Genomic DNA, 19,554 nt, shown 5'->3' with positions numbered 1-19,554 from the left:
CCCTAGTGGGGTGTCCTCTGAGTTTCACCCAGGCCGGGCTTAATTTCACCCTCTGCCCTGCCCCTGACATTTTTGTTGGGGATCTGGAAAGAGCTTTGGCTGTGGAGTCGGAGCATCGGCCTTTGGGTGCCGGCTCGGGCCCGTGTGCAGCAAGCGCCTTAACCTTTGCTTCATCTTCCTCTAGTGTAAAATGTGAGGATCTACTGATGCGGCGTCTGTAAAGCGTTAAGCACACAATGCGTGGTATAGAAATGGCTATTTTTTAATTTCCTTCACTGCAAGATGTAAAATAACGGAGCCTTCCCTCCCCGGGGTTGTGAGGATCAAGTGAGGTGACGGTTGTAAAGCCCGTAGCACCGCGCCTGCCGCGTAGTAGGTGCTGTAGAAAGTCTCGTTTCTCGTCCTCCTACAACGTAAAATGAGGATGAGGACTTCCTCCCTCCCAGAGTTGTTATGAGGATCAAATGAAGTCACTTTTGTATGGTGCCTGGCTTGTTGTAGGTAGGCTGCTGTTACTGTTGTGATGGCCGAGTGAGGGAGTGTTTGCAGAGTGCTTTGTAAACTCTAAAACATAATACAAAGGCCAGTTGTCAATATTATTAGTGACTGAAGCTGTCCTAAGCCGAATAGTCATGGGACAAAAACAGAAGGTTAGGCAATTCATCTGTAATTTCTTTTTTTTTTTTTTTGAGGGGGGGGGAAGGCAGGGCAATTGGGGTTAAGTGACTTGCCCAAGGTCACACAGCTAGTAAGTGTGTCCGGTGTCTGAAGCAGGATTTAAATTCAGGTCCTCCTGACTCCAGGGCCGGTCTGTAGTTTCTGCTTGGAGTTTCAGGGTCCCAGAATCTCTGAGGCCATGGAGTCCAACTTCTTCCCTCCCTAGGCTTTACTAGATGGGCCCTGTAATAATCAACCTACCTTTACTTTATTATAAATAAAATGTTAGAGCCGAAAGGGACCTTAGAGATTATCCACTTCATCTTATTTTGCAGATGAAGAAAATTTGAGGCCCATAGAAAATAAGACTAGGATAACTTGTGTTTTAAAAAGTAACTTTATAAAGCCCTTCATAATCAGTGAGGTACAAGGATTATTCTCTTTTTACTGATAAGGAGTGGTGAAGTGAATCCTTCTAGATAGTAAATGGCAAAGCCTCTGGCTCAAGCCCAGCCCTTCTGATTCTCAACACTTGGCTTTTTCCATTATGGGGTTCTGTTTCCTAAAGTGGATTGGGAAGGTGTTGGAGGTAGAGAGTTGTGGGTGGCCTGGAACCTATCCTTTCAAAGTCTTCCTTAGTTTTTATTTTGTTTTCCTTTGGAGATAAACATCTTAGTTGGTAATTTTGTACTTAGCGACTCACAGACTTTTCATCAGTCTGAGAAACAGAAGTAGAACAGGCCTTGGGAGCCCTGGCTTTGCCACTATTAGCTTGTAACTTAGGTTAATCACATTTCTTTTTTTGAACCTCAGTTCCTTTGCCTGTAAAATGAGGGATCTCTAAAGACCCTTCCAATGCTAACCTTTTGTTATTTATTCTTTACCACTTTTTCAGTAGATCAGCTGATGGAAGTAAGCCATAGGCTTCATTAGATTTGGATTCTCTGTTTTTGTTTTATTTTGCTGGAATGGTCAGTCTACAGGATTCAGAGTCCCATCCTCTTACAGCTGGATGCGCCCTTTAGATAAACTAAAGTTTGCAGTAGGGAAATCACTTGTCCAAATTTCACAATTATTAGATGGCAGACTGATTAGAACCTAAATTCACTAACTTCAAAATGGTTCTCCTCTTCACCATGATTGATTCAATAACTTTGTTCAGCAATTCTTAGAGTAATATCTTTCTTGTACCATGCAGCTAAAGCTCATAATGTTCTTTTATGTATATTTAATTCTTCCTCAAGAACAGACTTTTCTTATACTTGCCTAGTTGGAGAAACTGAGGCAATAGAGAGGCCAAAATGCTGGCAGCTCTGATAAACCTGGGATCAAAGCATAGATTTCATTATCAATTAGGGCTCCTTGCTAATGGATTAGGTACATGGGAATATCTAATTGACACAGCAGATGTTATGCACTGGATCAATATTTCCCAGAAATGCACTTAGTTTTTATAAATTGTACAATGCATGTGAATGAGAAATTAAGTTGCTTTCACCTGGAAAGGAGGAATTCATAAAGCATACTGTTACTGATGTTCACTAATCACTCTCTCTTATCATTTAAAAAACATAGGAGCATGTTTGACAAACCTAACAGTGATGCCTTTCACATAGTTGCCTACTTTTTGTTTACCACTTTGAATCCTTCCCATGCTAAAGAAGTATTCAGGTGAGCAAAATATTTTTTACTTTATCCATTTTTGTGTATCAAATTGTAACATCTGTAAATTTAATAAGTTATAATTTACAATTTGAAATTTGGTCTGACAATTTTTCTGAGTAGTAATCTCAAAGCTGTTTTCAGAGGATATTTAAAGTTGTAGGCAGGTACTTATGTAAAGTTTAAGTTCTGGAAATGCAGTACAATTTAATGTTCTTGTAAAATGTTAATTATTCTATAGAGTCAATTGTTCCCTTACCCAAAAGCAATTCAACATTTTACCTCTTTTCTAATGTAACATAAAGACTTTTTTCTTTGGGCCTAGTCTGCCTAAGCTTTCGATTCTTGTGGCCTTCGTCACAAATGTGACAACTTTGTGTCGGAATTAAGCTCTGAACTACTAGAAATAGAAAGCTATTTAATCTTTACATAGATTGTCAGTCAGCAGTTGTTTATTAAGTACCCACTATGTGTACCCCTGCCACTGTCACCTACAGTTTACTAATAGTTTGGAATGATAATTTCTATGAGGATGTTTGAATTATATGGTAGCAACTCAGACTTTTGCAACCCTATTATCATGACTGTCCTTTGAAAGAGAAAATATGGCTGGAGGGGAATTATGAAGTATATCTTCCTAAAAAAATAAAAAAGAACTAGTTGCTACTTAGGTAAAGACACTAGAGATTAGAAATTATGGTTTGTATTTTGTTGTCTTTGTTTAAAGTACATTTTCTGACCATGAGTAAATCTTAACTTGTTTCATAATTAGGGTGAAGACTTGTGGCTTCATTATTAGTCATTACTTTTTGTGACTATGCCCTCTTCAGGAGACTAAAGAAGCCCTAGACTTAGGATCCCTGACTGAGGCATCTTAGTGGCACTGGGGGCTCAGAATCAGGCAGACCTGATGAGGTCATCTTCATGAGTTCACATATTGGCCTCAGACACTGAACTAGTTGTGTGACCCTGGGCAAGTCACTTAACCCTGTTTGCTCAGTTCTTTATTTGTAAAATAGGCTGGAGGAGAAATGGTAAACCACTGCAGGATCTTTGCCACAGAAACCTCAAATGGGGTCACGAAGAGTCAGATACAACTGAACAACCTTAATGGTTTGCTCACGATAACCCTTTGACGTTGGTAGTGTCTTGTTATTCCCATTGCACAGGTGGGGGAGATGGGGATAGGGTGGTTAAGCAGCTTGTCCACAGTCACAATAGTAAGTGTCAGAGCTAGAAACTGAACTCGGGTCTAATGATTTCGGTATTGTTCCTAGTATACACTGGCATCATCCTGGAGCTGCAGAATGCTTCTGATGGTGCTAAAGTCAAATTCTAGAATCTCAATAGTCCCTTAGTATGGAGCTCATTCCCAAATTTGTTTATTGTTTTTCTCTGACTTTAATTATGATGTGAAACCTATTTTAGGTAATATTAATAATAAGCAAGTAATTAGTAACGATATTGGTTAATTGTGAGATCTGTAGCCCCATACTGTTGTTTCTCTCATGCCTCTTAGTATACACCTCATAAATTCATGGCCCAGTTTTTCTTTTCCAAGTTTTTTGAACAAATGGATCTGTGCTACTTAGCTTGGTGTATTAAACCAGAGGGATTAAACATGTGGCCTGTAACACTCACAGATGTACCACGAACCCAGATTAAAGTATAATTGGGGAATATTTAATAAAATAAAAATAGAATAAAAAGAAGATAATGATAAATTGTGATGTCCTAAGTTAATATGTGGCCTGTAGAAATCCTTATGTATGATTTAGTGGACCCCTGTTTATATTTGAGTTTGAACCTTCTGCATTAAACTAATGCTTCTTTTAATTTGTCCATTTTAAAGGTAATTTCTGTTTACGTGTCTAGGAGCTTGGTTGTTTTTTGGTTTTCGTTCAGCAAGTATTTGTTGAATACTCGCATTGAATTGTAATAAATGCTATGTAAAAAGTGTAAGTTATAAGTTTTTTTAGTCTCTATGTAGATATAAATGCCACCAACCTTGACTGTGTTACTATTCATATTACACTCAATCAGGATAAAAGATTCCTCCCCCCACCCCCACCCCCACTTAAATGTGCTAGGTGACTTTTCTTTTTTAACTCCTTTTTTTTTTTTAATGAAAATAAAAAGATTCTGTTGGCCTCCAGTAGACCGAAAAACTGATGCTGAATTTCGGAAACAGTGCTGTGAGTGGTTGAAAAGAATTTCTGTGAGTATTCTTATTCTAAAGATGGAAAATTCAGCTTTAATGTTTTTCAGTAGAACTCTGTTTTAACATTCTTATGGGTATTAAGAACTCATCTGGGAAAATGTTAATTGGCATAATCTTGGGTTCACATTTTTTAAAATGTGCATTTTATGCACATAAACTATAAGTATTTTTGGAAAGTATTTTTAAGAAAGCAAAAATTAAAAGATAGGTAAGGAAAATTAGATCATATGAAAATTTGTATTTTGTGGATTTTATTTAAAAGGAATTTTCCTAGTTATGGATAACTTTTAGTTTATTTCATAAATAAGGTCATTGTGGCTCCACTGCTAGCTATTACCTAGACCCCTCCATAATTTAGGGGAATCTCAGACTTATGATCTCTAGGAGACCTTGGCTCCAATACCTATATGCTAGAACTAAAAAATATATCTTAAGATAACCAGTGCTGTGTTCTACAGCCCGACTTCTGTCTGTGAAGTCTTCTGTGTCATGTTCAACTTTATGCTTAAGGTTTTTGTTGTTGATACGACTATATGGGAAAGTTTAGAGTCAGAGTCAGTGTTTTTGACTTTTGTCACCTGTTGCTTTCTCTAAACAGGGAATTAGGGAAGGAAATAAGCATTTATATAGTACTTGCTATGTGCCAGGCACTGTGCTAAATTTATGACAAATATTATCTCATTTAATCCTCACAACAGCTCTTAGGGGTAGGCGCTATTATTGTCCCCATTTTATAGTGGAGGAAACTGACCCAGGGTCACAAAGTGTTTTAGGCCTGATACAACTCTTCCAGATTCCAGGCCCAGCATTCTATCCACTGTATCACTAATTGGCTCTGCCTAAGTAGTTGTAAGGGGAGCAAGGAAACAGATCAGAGAGATGAAGAGATTTGGCTAACAGGGCACCCAGGGAGTTTGTGACAGCATCAGGATTGTTGACTTTCAGTATTTTTTAAACTAGTTTGGTGCACTACTTTAAGCAAGGAAACAATATGTCAGGTAGATAATAGCATAACCTGTACCTAATTCTTTTAAAAGTAGTCTACAGCAAGAACAGATCTCCTAAGAAGATACCCAAATTTAAATTCATTTTCTTTTTCTCAGGATGAATGTGGAAGCAGCTTTCCTCAAGTTGTTGGTTCATTGTTTCTTTCTCCTGGTGGCCCTAAGTTTGTTGATCTCATGTACTCTTTTGCAAGATTTATTGCACTGCAGTATATTAAAACCAACTCTGAAAGTAAGTTAAGCAAAATGGTAGTAAATTTACATTTTGAGAAATGCAACAGGAACTTTTGCAGATCATGAAGAGATGGTTTACAGTCCAGGGGTGGGGAACCTGCTTTCTTGAGGCCACATGTGGTCCTCTAGGTCTTTAGGGTGCGGCCTTTTGACTGAGTCCAAATTTTATAGAACGCATCCTTGTATTAAGGGGATTTGTTTTGTGAAGTTTGAATTCAGTGAGAGTACCTGGAAGGCCACATGTGGACTCAAGGCCACAGGTTCCTCACTCCTGGTTTACACCTAAAGTAAGGTAAGTTTTTAGTGTGATGGTCAAATGTAAAAAAAGTTAAGAGATTTTTAGAATATTTGGACAAATTGTGTTACTATAAACTACATGACTTAAAATTATTTTATTCTGTTAGTATTCTGTTTTTTGAATGCTTGATGAAAGTGGGTCTTCAATTTTTTTGTTACAGAAATTTTGTTGTAATTTTTTTTAGTGATATTTGACTTTTATGTATATCTTGAATCTTATAGGAAAATTCATTAAAACTACAATTTATTCATTTCAACAACACAGTGAACAAATATTCATTAGACATCTATTGTGTTAAGCAGTAGGGATGGCTTGATCACGAGATGGCATTCATGGAGCTTGTATTTTAATAGGGGGTAAGGCATATCTATATATATATAACTTTGATGCACAATAAATACATTTGGTATTAAACTGGTTTGTGAAGTCTGATGGCCAAGCTTACTAAAGGATAATGGAAAGGAATCAGAGAAGGGTTCGTGGAACTAAGTGGTCTTTTAATTGTTTTAAAGAATGCTTAAGAATTTGGGGGCAGCTATGTGGCACAGTGAATAGAATGCTGCGCCTGAAATCGGGAAGTTGTTATTGTTCAGTCCTTTTCATTGGGATTACATAGCTAATAAGTGTCACCTAGCTGCTGTACAGTCAGGAAGACTAAGTCCAGTACTTTATGCATTGTGCCACCTGGTTACCTGTGCTCTGTATTCTCTGTTTTTAGACATCTGAAAAGTATGTAAAACATAGAAAGAGTTCTATTTAAAATTGTTTCAGAAATTTAAAGCATATGCATTTGAGGCAATAAACTGAATTCAGTTACTTGGGTACTTTATGTAGAATACTTCAGTCTCTAGCAACATTGGATAAAGGAGACATCAGTAGACCAAACTATATACTCATTTATATTATGGGGCAGCTAGGTGGCACAGTGGATAGAGTGTCATGCCTGGAAGTCGGGCAGGCTCATCTTCCTGACTTTGAATCTGGCCTCAGATACTTCCTAGCTTCATGACCCTGGGCAAGTCACTTAATCCTGTTTGGCTTAGTTTCCCTCATCTGTGAGGTGAGCTTGAGAAGGAAATGGCAAACCACTCCATTGTCTTGGCTAAGAAAATCCCGTGGTCCACAGGGTTATGAAGAGTCAGACATGACTGAATGACTAAACAACCAGAGGCCTACTGGTTTGGGGTAGTGAGTTATTCATCATTGCAGGATCTTGGATGTTGACAGGGATGTTGTCCAGGGAATCCATGGCTTTTGGGAAGGGGTTGTACCAGGTAAACTGAGGTCCCTTTTGACTCTGAGATTGATTTATTTTCTTGCTAGAGAGTGCCTTTGGCCATTTGCCCGTATTTGTTTTGGAAATGAGGGAAAAAATCAGTGTCGATTCTTTGGTTTCTTGTAGCCTTAGTTAGCTATGATGGTTAAAATGTTTTTAAAAAGTCATGTGGCTTTTATTTATTCATCCTATCCTATCAGTATGAATAATTGAAATTTGACTCTGCTTTTCTTGAAACATTAACCATTTAAATAGGAGTGTTTTACAGTTGCACCTGCAATTTTAGCAATATCTCAGTTAAATGCCACTTTGTTAAAAGCATATTAATTTGAATACTTGTGACTTTTTTGTATTTTAAAATTTAGGTTCTAATAAGAGCTTTGTAGAGTCATTTAATATGAAATTTCAAGATCCTCATAAGTCCTTTACAAGATGCCATGTAGCACGTACCTGGTTTTTACAAATTTTACAAAAAGAAGATTCTCTGATTCGGCAATACCAAGAAAATTCTCAGTAAGTAATAGTTTTATTTTGGTAAAATGGAAATTTTCTGTTGTCCTTCAGTGACATTTTAAGCCATAGCTGCTTCAAAATTGTCCCTAAAAGTGGAATATGATGTAATACCTTAAAGGAACTTTTTGCTGAGAGTTTCCCTCACCACAAGGATAACTTGGATAGAGAAACCATTAAAATTCTTTGGAACTGGCTCTGAAATGCCTGCTTGCTAATACTATTGTGTTTGTGTGTAATGAGAGTTAGCATGGTACAGTGGTTGGAGAGCTGGACTTGTAGCTTTAGTAAGATGAGGGGGTTGGACTTGATAAGCAATCTGACTAAAGTTGGAAGAATATATATTCAAGAGAACCTTAAAATCATCTTTCCTTTTGCTTGGGTAAAAATGGAGAAAATAAGGATTGAGTACAAACTATTTTCCCTTGTGTTCCTTAGCATGAAAGAGGGAATTAATTATTTGAATAGAGCCATAAATTATTTTGTTTTCTTGCAGATCATTAATTAAACAAATAAGAGATTTGAAATCACAATACACAGAATTGCAAAAATTACAAAAGTAAGTATTTTAGATATACTTTTATTCAGTCTGGGTTTAGTAGGTGAATTTCTTAACTCATTTAAAAGAGTTGACTTAATCCCAAAATCATGTGGTTTTTGTTGTAGCTAACTGAATTGTTTAATTTTTACCTAGAAGGAACCAGAATGAAGACCAAAGAAACATATCAGAGAAAGTTCAAAAGGTGAGACTTTTCTTTGCCATAAAAGTTCATTTGCTGTCCAAAAACATTTAATCTTTGCCTTATTGTGGCTCTCTACATGCATCATCATCTTTGTAAAGCTGGTTAAGTTGCTTTTTCTGATCTTCTTGGTATCTAGTGGTTAAAAAAAAATACACTCCCTGACTGGGGAATATTCAGATACTCATGAATCTGTGATTTCAGTCACGTGGAAGTTACCTCCCTTGATGCAGATAACAACCCATCCATGCTTACTACTCATTACTCTTGTCTCTGTACTCCATAAGTTTGTTATGTTGTGTACCTGCATTGAGCTGGGAGCCCTATCTTGATTTTTCTTGATACACAAGTGCCATATATCATGCATCTCAGTAATATGATGTTCTTTTGTTTAGCAACCCAGATTCTCCCAGTGACTGAGATATCTCATGACTGAGAAGTACTTCTGGAAGTTGTAGCAATGCTTTTAAGACTATTAAAAGTGCTGTTTTGTAAATTGTCTTAAAATCTTTTAAGAAGCTTGTCTTATTTACTCTTAGAAGTAAATGAGTTAGTGTGATTTCACTGTCTCCTACCCCCTCATTTCTTAGTCTATTAAATAATATTGAGTCTATTTAGTCTCTTTTTAAAAAATAATCTCTATTTTCAAAGGTTCGATCGATGTGGGATTCTGTGATGGAAACTCTTACATTTTTGGAAAAAGAAATAGAAGTTGTTAATTCGGTCATTACAGGTCATGTTGATCAGTATACTTTGGATGGAACTGGTGTTGCTATTAAGGTTCCAAGACTCTTACTGGACAGAATTGAAAAACAAATGTACCATGTAAGTTCTTGGTTCTATACAATTTTTAAAAAATGACTCACTTAAATCAATTTGTCTTGTTTTACTCTTCTAATAAAATATTTTGGCCAACAGTTTTCAGATAACTGTTCTGTGATTTATGTAAGGGTTTCATTATCTGAACACATATTAGGTGAAATTTGCTTAATTCAGGTGAATTTTTTTGAATTGCTGCTGGATGAACACAGAGGTTAGCCACTTTTGCATTATGTGATTCTGCATGAAATTTAAACCTATTGAATCACCTCAGTACTTTTGCATTCTTTTTATGCAAAGGAGTTCCTTTATTCATTAGAACTTTTCATGTAACTTTGAGGGGTTTTTTTTTACCCAAAGTTGAATTAAATAGGTAGAACGAGGAATAACTCAACAGTGTTTTGTGTGCTGTAATCAGTTTGTCAGTTAATAGAAGGTCTCTTCATTACAATTATATCTTATTTGAGTTATGGGACTTAGGTATTGAAAGAGCTTGCATATGTAATTTTATTTTGTAATCTATATTCAGCTAATGAAACTTGTACTATCAGTGTCGTTGATCTATTTTTTTTTTTGTATTTCAACATGAAAATTTTCATTAAAATGTAGAATGGTATGTAATTTATTCTTGTGTACTAGTTCATTGGAGGATTGAATACTTTGTATTCAAGGGGGCATATTTGTGTTTTCATATAGCTCTAGATGGTACAGGTGACTTTTCCCTATGGTAAAAAGTATAAACAAGTGTAGCATATAGCACATTCTTTTCACAAAAATCCTCTTACATATACTAATACTTTCTCCCTTTTTAAAGTTATCTATAGGAAATCTTTATGAAGCTGGAAAATTGAATCTTTTAACTGTTATTCGATTGCTGAATGAAGCCCTGAAGATTTTAAAAGATGAACGTAGTTGTACTGACCAAACAGGACTAACAACAGACCTTAATTACGTTGAGAGAGAGGCCAGAATTCAGAAAAACTCATTATTACAAGTGAAGCAGATGAGGTATGCACTGGAAGAAACATTGGCCGGAGAGGCAGTAGACTTGGATTATGAGTCTTGACTCCGACTTTGACTAGTCCTGTGACCTTGAGCAAATTGCTTTACCTCTTTGGGACTCTGTTTCTTTATTTCTGATGGGTTTGGACTAACGTGGGGTCTGTGAACTTATTTTTTAAAGATATTAATAACTTTAAATATTATTTGTTTCCTTTGTAGTATCTTTTATTTTATACATATAAAAATATTCTGAGAAAGGGAGTTGTTAGGTTTTACTAGACTGCCAGTGGAATCTGTACCATCAAAAAGGTTAAGAACCCCCACTGGACTAGATGATACCTGACTGTCAGTTCCAGGTCTAACCTATTTGAAGCTTAGAAAGCTTAGTTATTTTGTTATTGGGGAGGAAGACTGGTTGTAGATAATAACTGTCAGAACATTTGCTCTTGATGTAGTTATAACTTGTTTCAGCCTTGCCAGATAAATAGTTTAATGGCCCATAGCCTTTTCCTCTCATGAATTCCTAAGAAATGTTTGAAGTATCCAATAAAATTGCTATATTTTTTCCTCGTTTGGCTTAAATTGCCCACTCTTCTCCGCATCTCCACCCTTCACACACCGCCCCCGCCCCCCCGCCCCCCCCCCCCCCCCCCCCCCCCCGCCAAAAAAAGAAAAGAAAATGAATCTCCTGTTTGATATTTTTTATTGTTTAGAGGCATTTTTAGAGTCAGGTATTCTATTGGTTCATAATTGAAACTTTCTTAAAATCAACTAAGAAAGTATAGGGTGCCAGTGAATCTATTGTAGATGGTGAACTAGTGAGAATAATACACTCAATATTTTAAAAAAATTATGCTATGAAGATAAGATTAGAATCCCTCTTTATCCCTTAACAGAGAGGTTACTATCAGTGTTGTTTGTAGATTATTCCTTTAGTTCTAAGAAGTGATGTGTTGTGTATTTAAAATATGTTTACTTTGGGTTTATGTTACTCTTACCAGCTTTATTTTCTACAGTTAGATTTTCTCATTAAATTTTCAGCAGAATACTTCTCTATTTCTATGATTTTGAACAGTTTTCTCTGTCATAGGAATAAAATAAAGCAAGAGGCTGTTTTTGTAAAGCAATCAAATACTGAAAAACAGAGAGAATGGAACAAGAAGTGGGAAGAGTTCCTTAATCAGGCTCCTCTTAGTCTAATTAAAGATGAGACACCAGTAAGTAATGCTGTTAATGTTTTTACTTTGTTTTTGTTGTTGTTTAGTTGTATCTGACTCTTTGTGAGCCAGTGGTGGACCATATTGTCCATGGGGTTTTCTTGGCAGAGATATTGGAGTATTTAACATTTTCTTCTCCAGTGCTTTGTTTTTAGACTATAGTTATGGGAAGAATTTCATTTATTGCCTAGCTAGAATTGGTATGTATATAGACATTTGTTGTGTTTGAATCAATATTTCTAAGATCCAGGGTTCAGTTATGATTTTGTTTATACATATTGTTCCAAATAGATAAAGGCATCATGAAACAGTCATTATGTATGGCAATCTTAATCTGAGATACAGATTAGTAAAGGCATTAGACTAACCTTCTTTAAGTTCTGAGGTATTTTACAGTTTAAGATAGAGGAACATTGGGGGATGAATGGGGGAGGAGGGAGTTAATAAAAGTCCCATAGCTCTCTAGTGTTGTACTTCTCCTGAGTATGAAAAGGAAAACAGATTTTGAAAAAAATGGTGAATCTGGGTGTTATAAAGAATCACTCATAGATCAGTTTAATGGAAATATTGTAGTAGCAATAATCAAAATGTTTTCCAATACGCTAATCTCATTTGTTTTAAGGCTCTGGATCTTTTACCAGCAATGTCTCCTCTTTCATTTGATCCTGCTTCAGAAGAAGTTTATGAAAGCAGTATCTTCTTTCGATATCCCATTTCACTTCCAGGTTTGTTCATGTGACTTCTTCCAAGGACTGTGTAGTTTTTGAATTTTTATTGTAAACACTTTAAGCTCTGTATACTTTTCCTTGGTAATGTTCCTGAATTATCAGGAGCTGGATCGATGGTCTAGGATTTAGTTGGGACATTGATGCAAAAGTGCTAGTTGAAATTGGGCAGGACCCTGAATGGGGCAGGCAATTTGGTAAAGTGGTTAGTCAAAAATATCATTAAGTCATCAGATTTTAGTGTTAGAAGGGATTGAAGATAATCGTATTGAAACCCTTAATTTTATAGCTGTAGAAACTTAACCCAAGAAATGTTAAGTGACTCATACGGGTTTTAAGGAATAACCAGGATTGGGATTGATGCTTCTTCACTCTTTTCTACCATGTTACTGCTACTAAATACTGGTTATGAATTGGGGCTGGGGAGGTAGTTTAGATGTTTGTTATGATCAGGGAGAACACAGGCTGTAAAAGCTAGGTGGTCTTGTTTAGTTGGATTCTGATCACCATACTTCGAGTTATGTATTAGCAGCAGGTCTGGTACAGAGATGAAACTTTGGTCTTTTGGTTCAGACAGCTCCAGTCAGAGGTAACATAGTGTCCTGAAAGGATCTTGTACTCTGAGAGTCAGGCTGAGATTTTTTCTCCACCTAGATCTCAAGCTTATTGGTTTGACTTCACTGTTTGGGGACATAGCAGTTCATACAGTTATGGATTTAGAGCTGGAAGGTACCGTAGGGGTCATCCAGTTCAGCCACATCATTTTACAAATGAGGAAGACTCAGGACCAAAAAGGTGAAATGACTTGCCTAGGGCCACAGATTTACTAAATGTCTGAGATGGGGTTAAGACTCAGGTCTGGGGCAGCTAGGTGGTGCAGTGAGTAGAGCACCAACCCTGGAGTCAGAAGGACCTGAGTTCAAATGCAGCCTCAGACACTTGACACACTTACTAGCCGTGTGACCTTGGGCAAGTCACTTAACCCCAATTGCCCTGCCTTCCCCCCTCCAAAAAGCAAAAAAAAAAAAAGACTCAGATCTTTTGATATTTTAAGTCCTGAATTCTGTCCACTGAATATAGACCTTACCCATCTTTTTGATTCCCCCTTTCACCTGTTCTGGTACATTTTGGACAAGGTGACCTCTTAGGGCTCTCCTACCTCTAAAATTCTTTCATTATGTGTCCCTGGTATTAGATAATTGTCTTCAGAGCCCTTTGCCACCAACAAAACCTTTTGGATCCTGTGAGAATGAAGAATCACGTCTTCAGGGGCTCCATTAGAAGGACCATGTTTTTTGAGGAATGAATAGACTGGCATGTGATCTTGTCTCAGTGATCTCTTCAGCACCCACGGGTTCAGTTTTCAGCTCTATGTAGATGATTTTGAAATCCAATTATTGAGCTTCAATCTCACATCAACAATTACTTATAGATATTTTCTGTTCGGTATCCCATGGAACCTCAGACTTAACATGTGCAAGATAGAGCTCATCTTTCCTACTCAAATCCACCCCCTTTCCCACCTTCTTTTGAGAACACCATCTTTCTAGTCACCCAGGTTTATAACCTTGGACTCATCTTTACCTCCACCACTCTCCCTCATCTTACAGATCCAGTCAATTGCCAGTTCTTGTCAGTTCTGCCTCTACAACATCTCTCATTTATTCTCTTCTCTTTAGTGACATGGCTACCAATTTAGTTTAGACCATTATCAGTTTTACCCTGGATTATTGCAACAGACTCTCAATTGATCTTCCTGCTTTAAGTCTTCATGTTTTAACCCTCATCAATCTATCCTCATGGCTGCCATGTTACTCCTCTTCTCAGAATTCTCAAGATGGCTCTTCCTTCCCCCCCCAGATAAAATTCAGACTCGTGTTTGACATTTAAAGCCCTTCCTAGTTTGGTTTTAGTGTATCCTTTCAAGCTTATCACACTACTTACTTTACTGTACTCCACATTTTAGACTGCTGGACGTGTTCTTTTTGTACCAAGTATTCTGTCTCCTGGGCTTCAAATTCATTCCCTCCTCTCCTCTGTCTCTTGGAATGCCTAATTCCTTTCAGAGCTCTGCTTAGCTGCCACTTCCTATTTGAGGTCCTTCCTGTTCCATGGCCCTCCCCCTTCCCCCCCACCCCCCAGTAATTTTTTTTATTTAATTGGATATGCACGTATTTTCCTTTTTATGTCTCTCTGTCCTATCACTTGCTCTCTACCTTGCTCCTCCCCAAACTATAAAGTCCTATGACCCTGGTGTCTGAACAAGCATTAACTTTATCATGACCAGTCTTAGGTGTACCATGTCCTGGCTATGTCCATGCCATTCAATACCCAACACCTCTTCTCTCTCAAATCCTTTTTCCCTACGTAGTTCTCTCCTTTTCTTTCAACTCAGTCAGTAATCAGGTCAACACAATACTTGGAAAGGATGTGTCAGTCATTTGTTTTATGACTCCATCACTCTTATCTCTGACTTCTTGGTTCAAAGCACTATTCCCTGGCAACCACTTCCTTTTATATGGTTTCTTTCCCAATTAGAATGTAATCTCTATGAGCTCAGGGATTGTCTTGCATTTTTCTATTTGTATCCCTAACACTTAATATGGTACCTAGGACAAAGTAAGCCCTTAAAAGCTTTTTCATTTATGTACACACTGTAAGCTCCTTGAGGGCAAGGACTGTTCTTTCTCTTGTCAGTGTACCTAGAACAGCGCCTGGAACATAGCTGCTTAATAAATGCTCATTGTTTTCCTTGAATTTGCTAGATGCTGGGGATTTAAAAAAAAAAAAAAACAAAAAATGAAAGCCATGACAAATTCTACTCTCAAGGAACTTACTCTCCAGTAGGGAAGATGAAACATATAGGGGATGGGTATTATGATCATTTTGTAGATAGCTTGGGAGTTACTAAAGGAGCTTTGCAATTTCTTAAAGACAATCCAGCCCATTTACCTGTTCTTTTTCAACTCTGAGCCAAACTTATTGTCCATTTGTATTGTCTGTCCCAGACGTATACAAGCACTAAATGTAGACAAGGTCTAACGGTTGTTTATCCATATGTATGTCATAATCTGGGCAATAGTCTTCATCCTTTTAGTCTTTCCCTGTGTATATGGTGAAGCCCAGATTCTTTCAAGTGGTTGCAGATTTATTTTAGAAGACTCTGTAATGTTACAGGGCAAATAGGAACATCTGGAGGACCTCAGTATTCATGGAGAAACCTACTTCATTATGAACTTTGACTTTGTGCTGGATCTCCTCCATCACAATCACCAAAGTGGCAAATGCCTTTGGCTGTCCTATAACTTCCTATTTTAAGTCTTACCTCATGTTTATTATCAGAAAATTATTGAATAAGGTTTTTTCCTCTATTTCTTTATTGACTTTTGGAAGCTTTTATTTTCTCTCTTAGTGTTCCCCTCCTCTATTGACCAATTTAAAAAAAAAACTTTCATATCAAAAGTGTAGTCCAGCAAAAATTCCTACATTGTGACCATATAACAGAAATGTATGTTTTATTTTGCAATTTTAAGTCCATTAACTCTGGCAGGAGAGTGGCGTATCTATGACTCAATCTTCCATTTAACCTTGAACTCCTCTAGCAGTATGTCACTCTGTGGTCATTGGGAAAAGATCTTACATTTAGAGAGTCCTTACAGTCACATTAGTGTGTAGATGGTCTTAAAACTTATTCTTAGCACTCTTTCTCCTTTTCCTCACATCGCTATCATTGCAGAAGTATAAAGGGACTACACAGGACTAAAGGCCATTCTCTTCCTTTTTGCTTTATGGGTTAGTGTGCCCCCAAAAAAGTTAGTATCAAGTGGCCTACTGGTAATGAGCCTCTCCACACTTAATTGGACTTGTCCTTCAAAAGCATATACAGGCTTTTGTTGGGGTCATATTTAAAGCCTTTCCAGCATAGTTGAACCTGCCAGATCTTGTACTCTGTTGGTGTTTGTTTGTGATCCTAGAGCTCTCTCCACATTGTGATAGGGTGTTAGACTAAAATATTATACTAAATTACTAAATGGCAGGGGGACATGGAATACATCAGTTTGTGAAGAATTAAAAATTAATATCACACAGAAGGCAGTGAGGAGGTGCGTGGTGGGTATGAGCAAAGAGATATTTAAAAATGTTGATTAGGAAGAGAAGATGGGCTGGTCTGTGGTAAGGGGGGCCAGTGGATGGTAGGTGGACAGTCAGCATATTTCCTGGGTAGTCAGGGGAAAGTGCAAGTCTCTAGCACAGTTAGGGGTGGATTCCCTGTGATGAATCCTCTGTGATAAATTTATAGGAGACCTGGATAAGCAGACCTGAAATAAATTGCAGTCAGTTTCATTGGATAGAATTCTCCAATTGATGAGATCACAGGTATATTTGAGAGTATAGTCACTTCCATTAGAAATTAGTTTTCTGCTTTGAAAGCCTCACCTAACTATCATCACAAACCAAATGCACAAGGCTGCCCCTTGGATCCTAAGCTTTTAGACTAAATTGTTTCCATTGCATAGGATTCTTCATTCTCATGTCTTGGCCTTTTGTAACTTTAGCTAGACAAGACCAACGTTTTTTCTCATGACTTTTTCACTGAAGTGCTTTATAATACTTGATTTAGAAATTAATTATAAGCTAATCATTGTAACCTTTCTTATGAATGTTTTCTTCATCAAAGTGTTGTGCAGTGCATTTTATAAATATCTCTGAAACATTGGATAGATAAAAATGATAGATTCCTTGTACCAGAATTTGCTGTTGTACAATTTAATAAGTTGTATATTTAGCTCATAGCATTATAGCTTTTGAGATGTTCTTTTGACACTTTATTTTATAAATAATGTTAGTTATAAATTTTACATATATGTTATTTATAAAGTTATAAATTTCATGAAGTTAAAGTTATAATAATATTAAAGTATACTGCTGAGAAAGCTAGATTTTTGAAGTGCTTTTTCCCCCAACTTTCTCAAGGCAGAAAGTGGTGCAGTGGTTAGTGTTGGACTTGGAGTTTGGAAGACTGAGTTTGAATCCTTCCTTAGGCACTTAATAGTTATGAGACCCTAAGCAAATCACTTAACCTCTTTGAGCCTCTGTTGTCTCACTTATAAAATGAGAATAGTGATAGAATCTACCTCACAGAGTTGTTGTGAAGATAAATGAGACAGCAGTCATAAATACTTTGCAAACCTTAAAGCATTATATAAATGTTGCCATGACTGTGAGTTATCAGATCAGACTTCTGATTTATTTGTATAATCTGGAGGAAGAATGGACTAGCAAAAAAATTTTTTTTTTTTAGCAGCTTGATTTGGTATAGGGGAACTGGACCTGTGATTTCATTGGTATAGGGAAATTTTAAAAGAGGGATACTCTTTTTCAAGAGGGAGCTCCTCTGATGCAGGTTATTACACATCCTGAAATTTATAATCTGAGTTACTTAGAATACTGAGGTAAAGTGACTTGCCTAGGATCATCCGCTCCTGTGTTAGAGGCAGTGCTTGAATCCAGGTCTTTCTGAATTTGAGGCAGCAAAGCCAGTGTTAATAAATAGGTAAATAATGCATAATAAAATGCAGTTTTGAGGGTTTGAACCCTTGATCCAAGATTATTTCTTGCTCTATCAATTGTGTTAGCCAGGAAGCCTTGATTAATATAAACTATCATAATTTGTCATGTAGTCTTTTATTAGACAGCTTCTGTTACTCTGCTTCTTGTTTTATCAAATTATCTACACTGTTCTTTATTGTATTGTTTTCATTCCATTTTTTTAGCAAAAGTTCAAGAGATGCTTGAATATTTTAAGAGTGGCTCATTGGATAATTAAAATGTAATTAACCTGTTCTTTTAGATTCACCTAAGAAGCATGCCCAAGAAAATTCCCACTGGAAGGATGATGATGCAGTAAGAACTACAGCAGAACTAGTGAACAGGTAGACCTAATTTGCCTTTTAATTTTATTCTTGATTTTAGGACATTTTCTAAAGCAGTTTTTTTAATGATAGTCTCGTCTTTTAATTGACTTCTTAGTGTCATCACACATTGGAAAAAAAAGAGATTTAATGTCTCTCATCTACAAGGGGATTTTTTTTTGCTGTTCCTTTACCATAACATAGAAGTGGGTTATTCATAATGAAGGATATGATTTTGCTTTTTGAAGTGTTGAATACAAATTCTAATTGGTAGTTTGTTTATATATGTGTTTTTTAAACTACTCTGTATTTCGGTAACATTCGGAAATTTCGGAATAATCTGCTAGCTATATTTGTGATTAGTTCTCATAATTGCCTGATGTGATTAGAAGGGTTTTTTGGAATAGGAAAATTAATTAATTGGGTTTTGATTATATGCAAGAAGATTATTGGCAGTCTGCTTTCAGTTTCATGGCTGAGAAGAAGTTGATCATAGATGAGAATGCAGCATATCTTTGTATAGAAGTCTGATCTGATAACTCACAGCAAAGTAACAAAGCATTCTATTAAGATCTGATTTTGGAGTGATGGAGTGATCTATTTTGAAAACTTCTAAAAAATCTCTTTTAAAAATTCTTGCTTCTTTCCTCTCCATTAATTAGTGAGAGGGCACCAGCTGTCCACACTTCTTGTATTTTTGCTATGTCTGATTGTAATGAAGAGGAAAATAATTATTTTGTTTTAAGAGATCTTATGTTGGTATGAGTACTTCGTGGGGAGAGTAAACTAGATACAAGTCTTTATAATGAATTATAATGAACTTTCTTGGGACCTCAGCATTCTACGTTGTAAGATTTTCCTTTGACCAGTTGCTGACAATCTTTCCTATTCTGAGGAGTTGGAAATGAAACAGTTGGCAGTTATACACAGATAAAAGTTAGCATTTATATACTGCTTTAAGGTTTTCAAAACACTAATTTTTATCCTTACAACAACCCTGACAGGTAGGTACTATTATTTCCATTTTGCAGTGAAGAAACCGAGGCAGAGAGAGGTTGAGGGACTTGTCCAGGGTTACAGAGCTAGCAAGTGTCTGAGGATAAATTTGAGCTCCCATCTTCTGACTCCACGGTCATAGCTTTATTGTGCTACCAGCTTTAGATGTGATGTGCTTTGATACTGTAATGGAGGAAATGACGAGAGATGTTTTGCACATCTTCAGATTGCCATCACTTTCCTACACCAAACTACTATGTCTGTTTCTGTGTTGTGAGTAG

General features: G+C 36.7%; 1 protein-coding gene across 5 annotated transcripts in view; it reads left to right on the top strand.

Annotated features, from left to right (window-relative positions):
- The window catches only part of HAUS6 (HAUS augmin like complex subunit 6), a 39,488-nt gene that overhangs the window by 824 nt on the left and 19,110 nt on the right, over nt 1-19,554 (top strand). For 2 of the 5 annotated variants that reach the window (XM_036738898.1, XM_036738896.1), the window contains exons 2-12: nt 2,233-2,328; nt 4,459-4,537; nt 5,644-5,776; nt 7,718-7,865; nt 8,359-8,421; nt 8,557-8,605; nt 9,254-9,427; nt 10,236-10,429; nt 11,514-11,640; nt 12,263-12,365; nt 18,217-18,298. In XM_036738898.1, the coding sequence (XP_036594793.1) occupies nt 2,233-2,328; nt 4,459-4,537; nt 5,644-5,776; nt 7,718-7,865; nt 8,359-8,421; nt 8,557-8,605; nt 9,254-9,427; nt 10,236-10,429; nt 11,514-11,640; nt 12,263-12,365; nt 18,217-18,298 (1,248 nt within the window). Of the gene's footprint in view, nt 1-2,232; nt 2,329-4,458; nt 4,538-5,643; nt 5,777-7,717; nt 7,866-8,358; nt 8,422-8,556; nt 8,606-9,253; nt 9,428-10,235; nt 10,430-11,498; nt 11,641-12,262; nt 12,366-18,216; nt 18,299-19,554 lie in introns of those variants that run through there. The other 3 variants (XM_036738897.1, XM_036738895.1, XM_036738899.1) reach the window with 2 other exon arrangements.

The sequence above is a fragment of the Trichosurus vulpecula genome, chromosome 9 (genome assembly GCF_011100635.1).
Source record: "Trichosurus vulpecula isolate mTriVul1 chromosome 9, mTriVul1.pri, whole genome shotgun sequence".
Lineage (NCBI taxonomy): Eukaryota > Metazoa > Chordata > Mammalia > Diprotodontia > Phalangeridae > Trichosurus > Trichosurus vulpecula.
The sequence above is the reverse complement of the archived record's forward strand: the minus strand, read 5'-3'. Positions and strand labels throughout refer to the sequence as shown.